The following is a 12,448-nucleotide window of genomic DNA, read 5'->3' as shown; positions in this document are numbered from 1 at the left end:
TAGGGTCTCTCTGACATCACACAGGTGAAGGGTTAGGGTCTCTCTGACATCACACAGGTGAAGGGTTAGGGTCTCTGACATCACACAGGTGAAGGGTTAGGGTCTCTCTGACATCACACAGGTGAAGGGTTAGGGTCTCTCTGACATCACACAGGTGAAGGGTTAGGGTCTCTGACATCACACAGGTGAAGGGTTAGGGTCTCTCTGATATCACACAGGTGAAGGGTTAGGGTCTCTGACATCACACAGGTGAAGGGTTAGGGTCTCTGACATCACACAGGTGAAGGGTTAGGGTCTCTGACATCACACAGGTGAAGGGTTAGGGTCACACGGATTCCACCCAGACTGACAAGCCAAATGTTCCACATCATCCTAATGACGAGATGTCAGAGTGGAGTGGAGATGTGTGTGTTCCTCCCCTTGGCGTGAGTTTGGTCTCTCTGCCCTGTGGTGTAACTCTCTCTGTCCCCTCAGCGACCTGTCTGTCCCCTCAGTGACCTGTCTGTCTGTCCCTCAGTGACCTGTCTGTCTGCCCTGTGGTGTAACTCTCTCTGTCCCCTCAGTGATCTGTCTGTCTGCCCTGTGGTGTAACTCTCTCTGTCCCCTCAGTGACCTGTCTGTCTGCCCTGTGGTGTAACTCTCTCTGTCCCCTCAGTGACCTGTCTGTCTGCCCTGTGGTGTAACTCTCTCTGTCCCCTCAGTGACCTGTCTGTCTGCCCTGTGGTGTAACTCTCTCTGTCCCCTCAGTGACCTGTCTGTCTGCCCTGTGGTGTAACTCTCTCTGTCCCCTCAGTGACCTGTCTGTCCTCAGTGACCTGTCTGTCCCTCAGTGAGCTGTCTGTCTGTCCCTCAGTGACCTGTCTGTCCCTCAGTGACCTGTCTGTCCCTCAGTGAGCTGTCTGTCTGTCCCTCAGTGACCTGTCTGTCCCCTCAGTGTCTGAAACAAGCCCCTTCCACCAGAAACAAGCCCCTCCCACCAGAAACAGGCCCCTCCCCCCAGCGCTGCGGTCAGTTCTTGAAGGCTCCGTGGCGGCTGGCCTTGCTGATGAAGCTTTTCAGCAGGTCGTGCTCCATGGCGGCGAAGGCCTGCGTCTGCGTCACGGCCGTCAGGTGGTTGACGCAGAACTTAAAGCAGAAATCCTCCAGGTCCTAAAAATGAAGAGCTGGGCTGGTCAATGCTGAGGACGACAACAGAGAGGTGCTTTACAACCGGCCCCTACCCCTAACCCTGCCCCTAACCCTACCCCTACCCCTGACCCTAACCCTAACCCTACCCCTAACCCTGACCCTAACCCTACCCCTACCCCTGACCCTAACCCTGACCCTACCCCTACCCCTTGACTGTTCCTAGAGTCAGGAAAAAGACAATCGGTGAGCGTGCGTTTTCCTTCCGTGCACCAACTCTTTGGAACCGTCTTCCATTGGACATCAGACAGGCATGCTCAGTGAAAGTGTTCAAAACCAAGTTAAAGACCCACCTGTTTTCTGTTGTCTATATGTCATAGCCTGTGTATTTGTGCTGTGAAATTATGTGTGTTTTTAAATTGAAATAGTTGTTTTACATTGTTTAAATTGTTGCTTACCTATTGTAAAGCACTTTGATGTAAAGTGCTACACAAATAAAGTTATTATTATTATTATTATATTATTACCCGGGCCTCGTACTTGACGGCGGCGGAGAGCAGCGTGACGGCGTTCTCCTCAGAGATTCCTCTCTTGATGGTCTCCTGACACAGACGCTTCAGACGCGTCTCGCGGTAGAACGTAGCCAGGTCCAGCAGCCCTGCGCAGGAAATGATGTCACAGGAAATGAACAGATGTCATTGTACAGCATTCTTCATTATTATGGGTTTGCTGAAGCTTTCGCTATGAATGGTAAATATACTGACATACAGTGTCTTATTCCAAAGCGCAACGGCCTCTCATTCCCTCATTCACACACCAATGGCGGTAAGCTGCCATGCAAGGCGCCGGCCCGCTCACTGGGAGCAATTTGGGGTTCAAAAGAGTGTCTTGCCCAAGGACACTTCGACATGTGCCCAGCCGGGGCTCGAACCACCAATCTGCCGACCTTGCGATCATTAGACGGCGGCTCTACCTCCTGAGACACAGCTTCTACCTCCTGAGACACAGCCTCTACCTCCTGAGACACAGCCTCTACCTCCACCAGCCTCTACCTCCTGAGACACAGCCTCTACCTCCTGAGACACAGCCTCTACCTCCTGAGACACAGCCTCTACCTCCTGAGACCGTGAGGTGAGTGGGACTCTGTCCCTGGGTTAGGGTTAGGGTTAGGGTGCAGTACCTATGGCGTCCTCCGGGGGCAGGTTGATGGTGTCTGTGTACAGGTACTCCAGGAAGGCCCGGTACACCAGGTAGGAGAACTGGTGGATCTCCATCGACTCCTCGTCCGTCTCGTTCAGCAGCGCACGGAAATGCTCGCACCTGCAACCAGAGCAGAGGGTCAGGTTGACCGTAACAGCCCTGGCCTCCTTACACCCTAACCCTGAACCAGAGCACAGGGTCAGGTTGACCCTAACAGCCATGGCCTCCTTACACCCTAACCCTGAACCAGAGCACAGGGTCAGGTTGACCCTAACAGCCCTGGCCTCCTTACACCCTAACCCTAAACCAGAGCAGAGGGTCAGGTTGACCCTAACGGCCCTGGCCTCCTTACACCCTAACCCTGAACCAGAGCACAGGGTCAGGTTGACCCTAACAGCCGTGGCCTCCTTACACCCTAACCCTGAACCAGAGCAGAGGGTCAGGTTGACCCTAACAGCCCTGGCCTCCTTACACCCTAACCCTGAACCAGAGCACAGGGTCAGGTTGACCCTAACAGCCGTGGCCTCCTTACACCCTAACCCTGAACCAGAGCAGAGGGTCAGGTTGACCCTAACAGCCCTGGCCCGCTTACACCCTAACCCTGAACCAGAGCACAGGGTCAGGTTGACCCTAACAGCCGTGGCCTCCTTACACCCTAACCCTGAACCAGAGCAGAGGGTCAGGTCTCATGTTATATTAGCTTGTTGGGGTTAGTCGTGAGAACAGCACAGAAGATCACCGGCGCCCCCCTCCCCTCTCTGGAAGAGCTGTACAACACACGCTGTCTCAGGAAGGCCTCCAAGATCTCCAGGGACCCGACCCACCCTGGGCACGTACACTTTATCAGGCTGCCCTCGAAAAAGAGGTACAGGACCCCGGCCGCTAAGACAAACAGACTGAAGAACTGCTTCTACCACAGGGCCGTCAAGGCCCTGAACACAGCAAAGGCCTAAGTTCTGGGCCCAGGACAGTCTGGACGGATTGTATGGCAGCTAGTGCTGAGGCACAAACATGTACATTTCAAGCCTGCAAACTGTGACACTTTAAATAACGTGAAAAAATACTTTTGTGCAATATGACAACCCTAGTTGACTATCTGTGCAGTATAGTACAGTGGATTGTGTACATAGCCTTTATTTATGTAAACCAGCTCCTTACCTTCTTGTGATTTTATTCTTTTTCTAAAAGTGTTTTTTTTCCCCTTTCCTAACACCAGGGGAGCCACCCCTCCTAAATTTCGTTGTTTGGTACCTGTACTGTAGCAATGACAATAAAGTCCATTCATTCATTCATTCATTCATTCATTCATTCATTCATTCATTCATTCATTCATTCATTCATTCATTCATTCATTCATTCATTCATTCATTCATTCGTTAGGGTCAGGTCTCATGTTATATTAGCTTGTTGGGGTTAGGTCTCATGTCAGGTCTCATGTTATATTAGCTTGTTGGGGTTAGGTCTCATGTCAGGTCTCATGTTATATTAGCTTGTTGGCAGCAGCACATTGGAAGATGTTCAAATCTGTAGCCGTTTCAGCTGTTTCTGTTTTAATGGTGTTTTCTTGGCCCTCAGTGCAGAATGTAAACCGGACACTAGAATGCGGATGTTGCATGTTCGCTAGCGTCTTTAAAAATAGCAAAAGGGGAAACAAAAGTGTTGCCCTCGCTTCCTCATAACACAGCCAGGAAGGCCGAGACCACAGGGCCGGACACGCTGCACTAGAAGCTGACAAACTGCACTAGAAGCTGACAAACTGCACTAGAAGCTGACACACTGCACTAGAAGCTGACAAACTGCACTAGAAGCTGACACACTGCACTAGAAGCTGACACACTGCACTAGAAGCTGACACGCTGCACTAGAAACACACAGACGGATTTCTCTAAAGTGTTGAGAAGGCTGTTGCTTGTTAAACAGCCATGGTCCATGTATCCGACTGGTTAGAAAATTCATGCCTACACCTCAATACAAGTAAAACTGGAGTAAAGCTCAATGTGGTCTCAGAGTTCAAATACCTCGGAATCATTCTAGATTCCAACCTAACATTCAAAAAGCATGTTAAAAAAGTGATAAATACTGTCAAATTTAACCTGGTTAACACATACGACCATATTTAACAATAGAGGCAGCCAAGCTCTTCATGCATGCCATGATCTTCTCCCATATATCATACTGTTTTACAAGCTGGTCACAAGCGAATGCAATAACTCTGAGGCCACTTGAGTCCCTTTACAAAAAAACGTTAAAGACACTTGACCGAAAGGCCAATAGTTACCACCATTGCCATATAGTACAAAAGTACAATTTATTTAATTTTGTTAGTTTTAAACGTTTTGCAGATGCTTGCCTAATTTTTAAGGTTCTACATGGGCTTGCACCTCATCCACTGAGTCAGTTTATAACTCAGAAGGATAGTAATAGCAGGGCAACAAGGGCAACTACTAGAGGAGACTGTGCAGTGTTTCCTCCAGGAATTGTTACATTGGTGGCGGGTAGCCCTGACCGCGCGCGCGGTTTTTTCCCCGCGTGCACGCGCATGAAACGCGCACGCGCGCTCAAAACAACGACGTAATTTCAGCCAAAACTAGAGGATGGCCCAAAAAAAATATATGAAAATACAGAATATAAACTTGTGACTAACAGTCACATACACACACACAAAGATCATCAGCTATAATATAATACGAATTACAATAATTACAGAAGTAAAATCACAGTCAGATGGAGCATTCGGTAAACAGCTGAGTATCAGCTGAGTTAAAGAAAACAAACTCTTACCTTTGATGACACCCACATCAGCCCTGTTTTCCCGTACTTCTCCCGTGTGTCTCTTATTGTCTGTGTCTGCATGTTTTTCCAGCATGTAATTCCGTCCATCCATCTTTTCTTCTCCCTTCTCACCGTCACGAGCTCAAATTACACTTGTCGGCCGATCTAACTCTTAACACTCACTTATAGGACTTCTGACACCATGTCGTGTTATTCTATTAAACATACACGTGAGTCCTTCTGTATTTCAATGTAGTGTCTTTATTTTAACTCGCTCTGTAAGCTCTACAATACCGGTCTCTTGTTGTCTCGTCGTAACCTGCCCACCTGACCTGATGTCACTACGGTGGCCTGTACACAGAATACCACAGTTCACATTTAGACCAATCAGGAGCCCTTGTGTCACGTCGTCAACTGAATGTTTAATGTCATTAATCTGATTTTGGATCAGCGGTTAGAGAGAGATGGGCGTGGATTTAGGTGCACTTTTAGTCAACATCCATTATAGCGCTGATCTAGGATCAGATATATTTTAATCAGCTAAAATGTTCAGATTTTGTATTTTTTTTTTTTTTTATTATTTTTTTTTTTTTGTGGACTGAATCAATTTGTGGCGGAGGAAATTCATTCGTGGCGGCCCGCCACCAATAAATGCATATAGAGGAAACACTGCTGTGATGTACCATTTAGATGTAGCAAGTTTGGGCAAACAGTCTTCTCAGTCAGAGCCATCCATTACTGGAATACCCTTCCTACTGATCTAACTTATAAACTTAAACTTAAGGGGTGGCTTAAACTAAACCAAATTTGTGATCATGAGTAATCATACTCATTTCAGGCACTCCTCGTAAACACTGTTTTAAATTATATTCGTCACTTTGTCATGTATCTGTGTATTATCTCTTTTTGTACTGTATTGCAATGTAATGCATTTTGCTGTGCCTGCTTATCTTGTATTGTCTTGCTTTGTCTTGTCTTGTCATGTAGTGTATTGCCTGTTTTGTTGCTTTGTTGTGCTTGCTGATGTTTTTAATGACACTACACCATTCATTTTGTAATAGCCTGCTCAGGGACTACAGATGGAAATTGGCTCATGAGCTAACTCTGGCGCATTTACATTGATGTGGAAACTGATTTGTTGATTAATGTGCACTGTCCCTGGTAAATAAATAAATAAACGCTAGGCTTTTACAGCAGTGTACTAAGGTTCCTCTCCAGAGATGAATGCATGCTGTAGTTTGGGGTCAGGTGCAGTGGTTTGTTTTGTACCTGATCTTCAGCAGGGCTTTATGAACATGGATGCACTTCCCATCAACCAGGAACTTCAGGTCTGAGATCTCTGGGCTGTCAAACTCTCGCTTCAGAGACTGGGCGACTGTCAGGTAGTCATCTCCATCTGAAACACAGGACAGACATGCAGCATCTGGACAACAGACAAACATGCAGCATCTGGACAACAGACAGACATGCAGCATCTGGACAACAGACAAACATGCAGCATCTGGACAACAGACAGACATGCAGCATCTGGACAACAGACAGACATGCAGCATCTGGACAACAGACAGACATGCAGCATCTGGACAACAGACAGACATGCAGCATCTGGACAACAGACAGACATGCAGCATCTGGACAACAGACAGACATGCAGCATCTGGACAACAGACAGACATGCAGCATCTGGACAACAGACAAACATGCAGCATCTGGACAACAGACAGACATGCAGCATCTGGACAACAGACAAACATGCAGCATCTGGACAACAGACAGACATGCAGCATCTGGACAACAGACAAACATGCAGCATCTGGACAACAGACAAACATGCAGCATCTGGACAACAGACAAACATGCAGCATCTGGACAACAGACAAACATGCAGCATCTGGACAACAGACAGACATGCAGCATCTGGACAACAGACAGACATGCAGCATCTGGACAACAGACAGACATGCAGCATCTGGATAACAGACAGACATGCAGCATCTGGACAACAGGACAAACATGGGGGGAGGGGCCAAGGGGGGAGGGGCTTAACTACAGGGGGGCCAAGGGGGGAGGGGCTTGACTACAGGGGGGCCCAGGGGGGATGGACTTGATTACAGGGGGGCCTAGGGGGGAGGGGCTTGACTAAAGGGGGGCCAAGGGGGGAGGGGCTTAACTACAGGGGGGCCAGGGAGGAGGGGCTTAACTACAGGAGCCAATGGGGGAGGGGCTTAACTACAGGGGGCCAAGGGGGGAGGGGCTTAACTACAGGAGAGCCAATAGGGGAGGGGCTTAACTACAGGAGAGCCAAGGGGGGAGGGGCTTAACTACAGGAGAGCCCAGGGGGGAGGGGCTTAACTATAGGAGAGCCAAGGGGGCAGGGGCTTAACTACAGGAGAGCCAATGGGGGAGGGTCTTAACTACAGGAGAGCCCAGGGGGGAGGGTCTTAACTACAGGGGGGCTAAGGGGGGAGGGGCTTAACTACAGGGTAGTCTAGGGGGGAGGGGCTTAACTACAGGAGAACCCAGGGGGGAGGGGCTTAACTACAGGGGGGCCAGGGGGGAGGGGACTAACTACAGGGGGGCCAGGGGGGAGGGGCTTAACTAGAGGGGGGCCAGGGGAGGAGGGGCTTAACTACAGGGGGGCCAGGGCTTAACTACAGGGGGGCCAGGGGGGAGGGGCTTACCCACGGTGAGGAGGTGCCAGGAGACGGCGGGCGTGGCGAAGCAGGCGAACACGTCGTCGGTGGAGCTGAAGTGCGTCAGGTGAGGAGAGGCGACGGCCTGGCCGCGACACTGACCCCACATCAACACCTGACCCCCCTGGGTCCTAGAGGCCGACGTGTGGCTGGTGTGGCACGCTGCTACCTCCACCATCCTGACCAGGAGGAGAGGAGGAGAGGAGGAGGAGAGGAGAGGAGAGGAGAGGAGAGGAGGAGGAGAGGAGGACAGAGAGGAGGAGAGGAGGAGGAGAGGAGAGGAGAGGAGAGGAGAGGAGAGGAGAGGAGGAGGAGAGGAGGACAGAGAGGAGAAGAGGAGGACAGATTATCAGGAAGGAAAGTGTTGTGTTGATGAGTGTGTGTAGGGTTAGACCAGGGTTAGACCAGGGTTAGACCAGCCTACCTCTCCTTGTCCATGTTGATGAGGGTGGGCAGAGTTAGACCAGGGTTAGACCAGCCTACCTCTCTTTGTCCATGTTGATGAGGGTGGGCAGGGCCTGGTTGCTCTTGTTGCCGGTGCCCAGCTGTCCGTAGCTGTTGGCGCCCCAGGCGTAGATGTTCCCCTCGTCTGTCAGGGCCAGCGTGTGAGCGTAGCCGCAGGCCACCTGCAGAGGACAGGAGCTTTACTCATCTGGTGAGACACAACCCTCTCACCTGTATGATGTTGAGAGGAGAGGAGAGGAGGTAGAGAGGAGGAGAGGAGGTAGAGAGGAGTGTGTCTCTCACCTGTATGATGTTGATGCCCTGCAGAGCAGCGATCCTGCAGGGAGTCTGCTGGTTGCCGTTGTTCCCCAGACCCAGCTGGCCGTTGCAGTTGTAGCCCCACCCGTACGTCTGCAACACACACAGAGCAGCTGTACGTCTGCAACACACACAGAGCAGCTGTACGTCTGCAACACACACAGAGCAGCTGTACGTCTGCAACACACAGAGCAGCTGTACGTCTGCAACACACAGAGCAGCTGTACGTCTGCAACACACAGAGAGCAGATGTACGTCTGCAACACACAGAGAGCAGCTGTACGTCTGCAACACAGACAGAGCAGCTGTACGTCTGCAACACAGACAGAGCAGCTGTACGTCTGCAACACACACAGAGCAGCTGTACGTCTGCAACACACAGAGCAGCTGTACGTCTGCAACACACACAGAGCAGCTGTACGTCTGCAACACACACAGAGCAGCTGTACGTCTGCAACACACACAGAGCAGCTGTACGTCTGCAACACACACAGAGCAGCTGTACGTCTGCAACACACACAGAGCAGTTGTAGCCCAGCCATGCGTCTGGAACACAGACAGAGCAGCTGTAGCCATGCGTCTGCAACACAGACAGAGCAGCTGTAGCCATGCGTCTGGAACACAGACAGAGCAGCTGTAGCCCAGCCATGCATCTGGAACACAGACAGAGCAGCTGTAGCCCAGCCATGCGTCTGTAGAGCAGCTGTAGCCCAGCCATGCGTCTGAAACACAGACAGAGCAGTTGTAGCCCAGCCATGCGTCTGCAACACAGACAGAGCAGCTGTAGCCATGCGTCTGCAACACAGACAGAGCAGCTGTAGCCCAGCCATGCGTCTGGAACACAGACAGAGCAGTTGTAGCCCAGCCATGCGTCTGGAACACAGACAGAGCAGCTGTAGCCCCAGTCTGGAACACAGACAGAGCAGTTGTAGCCCAGGCAATACGTCTGCAACACAGACAGAGCAGTTTTAGCCCAGCCATGCGTCTGGAACACAGACAGAGCAGTTGTAGCCCCACCCGTACGTCAGACAAACAAAGACAAACTTCACATCGGCCCCTGGAGATCGGAATCTTTTCTAACATCGCAAGGCAAGGCCAGTTTATTTATATAGCACATTTCATACAACGGGCAATTCAAAATGGTTTACATACATTATTAAAAGAAATACAGAAAAAGAAGAATAGTAATAACAAACCAAAAAAACAAATATAACTAAAAGAATAGATACATATAGATACATATATATATATAGAAAATAATAAACAACATAATAAGACAATGAATAAAAAGATAAAAGTGTTAGTTACTGCAACTGTATTCAAGCGCTTCTCTTCTTGCCTTCATAAAGATCTTTACTAAATCAGCACAAACGCAGCAATTCTTCGTACATTGTGATAGTTATATTACTTGGGAGTCAGATTATTAATGTCAGATATGCTTTGCTGTTAACAAAATATAGCCAAATGTCTTATCGCAACTTAGCTTCACATGGAACCTGCCTCATTATATTTGTCTACAGCCTGAGAAGTGAGACCACACCAGAGTATGTGTGTGACAGTTATCTATTAATGACCTACTGTTAGAATATGTTTCTATTAATGACCTACTGTTAGAATATGTTTCTATTAATGACCTACTGTTATTATGTTTCTATTAATGACCTACTGTTAGAATATGTTTCTATTAATGACCTACTATTAGAATATGTTTCTAACCCTAGGGTTAGGGTTAGGGTACGCTAACCCAGTAAGCAGCTAACCTACTGTTAGAATATGTTTCTAACCCTAGGGTTAGGGTTAGGGTTAGGGTTAGGCTACGCTAAAGCCCAATTTATGCTTCTGCGTCGAATGTGCGCGCGCCTACGCCGTAGGCTACGCAAGGGCTCTCCCAATTTATAGTTCTACGTTGGTCGCGTCGCGTCTCGTTGGTCGGTGTACTCATAGCGGCATAATAGCGATCAAAAAACTTATTTTTGTTATGCTTGTTGTAAAGAAAATGTCTATAATGCATTGAAATGACAGTAAACTAAGATAATAAGATGGTTATCATACATTTTCAAATCTTTATTAATAAGTAATTACAGAAAAAGTAAATGAAATTTCTGTCATGACTTCCGCATTTACGAGAGAGTCGGAATGTGACGCTACCAAGCGGACCAATCACAGTTCTTCTAGATAACTTTACATTAAATATGTCTATCATAAATATAATTTAAACCCAACGAACAGCCATGGGGCTGTAACTAATCATTTATTTCTAAATAAACAGGATTGTACATCTCGTAAAATTGAATCGCGCTCCTTATAGGAAGGCTGTGCCTGACGCTTCCATAGGGCGCTCCGTTGGAACGGTGTACTCAAAGCGGCATAATAGCGATTTCTTTTTGTTATGCTTGTTGTAAATAAAAGTTCTATGATGCATTGAAATTACATTAAACTAAGATAATACGATGGTTATGATAATTTTTCAAATCTTTATTAATAAGTAATTACAGAAAAAGTAAATGACATTTCTGTCATGGCTTCCGCATTTTGGTCTACGAGAGAGTCGGAATCATATCGGAATCATGTGCTACCAAGCGGACCAATCACAGTGCTTACGGTTGCGTAGGCACTGCCGCGTAGTTACATTTTTGGATAGGTGCGCGTCAACCAACGCCGTAGCCTCTACGCGTAGGCTACGCCGTCGATTTTACGCAGAAGCATAAATTGGGCTTAACCCAGTAAGTAGCTTACCTCCCCGTTGTCCAGCACAGCCATGGAGCAGAGCTGGCCGCAGGCGATGTTCACCACCACCTTGTTCTGCAGGCAGCTGCTGACGCGGCGTGGCGTGGGCTGGTTGGCCGTGGAGCCGGAGCCCACCTGGCCAGAGTTGTTGTAGCCCCACGCAAACACCTGAGCCACCAGGTCAAAGGTTAGGGGTCAACGGTTAGGGGGTTTAGGAAACACTCAGGTTAGGGTCAGGGTCAGGGTTAGGGTCAGGGTCAGGGTTAGGGTTAGGTAAGGGGAACTTAGATTCCAACTGCCAATGGCAGTTTCTCAGTCTGTTTTTTTGTCCAATAGGTAGCGGATTCCAGACCCGAGATGGAGAAGTTATCGCTGCCATGTTGCCTAAGGTGAGTATACAATGTTGTAGATTTATCAGTTTTAGTAATTGTTATATGTTGTTTGAGTCTTTCTTTTAGACTATTTTTGGTTTCCCCAACATATAACTTATTACAGGTTTTGCACTCAATAACATACACTAGGTTAGACGATTCACGTTGTCGTTACTCTTGTCTCTCCCTCTAGGTCCATTCTTCAATCCAACGCCATATTTGACTTCAGATCTAATATTACAGAGGAAGGTCCTCCCATATCCACTGGATCCATATTCCATATTCCAAAGATGTCATCCAAGTACCGGGTATACCCCGTTGGTTTCTTTGGGCATTTGGGGAAGACAGTTCGCTCCCAGTCTGCCATATAGATGTTTGCATAGGCAGGAGCGAACTTCTTCCCCATTGCCGTCCCGCGTACCTCCAAAAAATGCTTTGAATTGAACTCGAAGTCATTCCTAGTCAGGCCTAATTCTAAGAGTGTAAGGAGGGCCTCATCTGGTCTGGCGGGGTCTGGATATTTAAGAAAGATATTTCTGACTGCCCGTAGGCCAAGTTCTGTCTTAATGTTAGTGTAGAGGGCATCTATATCTATCGAGAAGAGCATTGCACCAGGTAAGATATGTAATTGTTTTAATTTTCCAACAAATTTGTAGGTATCTTTTATATAGCTGTCATGTAATTGTGACAGAGGATTGAGATAGAAATCAATATATTCTGCTATACGATAGGGTTCACTCCCGCAGTCCGAAACAATCGGTCTGCCAGGGGGGATTCGGTGAGGAACCGTCCACGTCC

General features: G+C 48.4%; 1 protein-coding gene across 1 annotated transcript in view; it reads right to left on the bottom strand.

The window, feature by feature from the left end:
- Positions 1-1,008: 1,008 nt before the first annotated feature.
- The window catches only part of rcbtb2 (regulator of chromosome condensation (RCC1) and BTB (POZ) domain containing protein 2), a gene marked incomplete at both ends in the record, with an annotated part of 15,352 nt that continues 3,912 nt past the window's right edge, over positions 1,009-12,448 (bottom strand). The window contains 8 exons of the mRNA XM_080534161.1: positions 1,009-1,149; positions 1,653-1,783; positions 2,306-2,445; positions 6,367-6,493; positions 7,779-7,969; positions 8,274-8,416; positions 8,538-8,645; positions 11,289-11,447. Coding sequence (XP_080390287.1) covers positions 1,009-1,149; positions 1,653-1,783; positions 2,306-2,445; positions 6,367-6,493; positions 7,779-7,969; positions 8,274-8,416; positions 8,538-8,645; positions 11,289-11,447 — 1,140 coding nt within the window. The remainder of the gene's footprint in view (positions 1,150-1,652; positions 1,784-2,305; positions 2,446-6,366; positions 6,494-7,778; positions 7,970-8,273; positions 8,417-8,537; positions 8,646-11,288; positions 11,448-12,448) is intronic.

The sequence above is a fragment of the Nansenia antarctica genome, assembly GCF_963989245.1.
Source record: "Nansenia antarctica genome assembly, chromosome: 1".
NCBI classification, from domain to species: Eukaryota; Metazoa; Chordata; class Actinopteri; order Argentiniformes; family Microstomatidae; genus Nansenia; species Nansenia antarctica.
The sequence above is the reverse complement of the archived record's forward strand: the minus strand, read 5'-3'. Positions and strand labels throughout refer to the sequence as shown.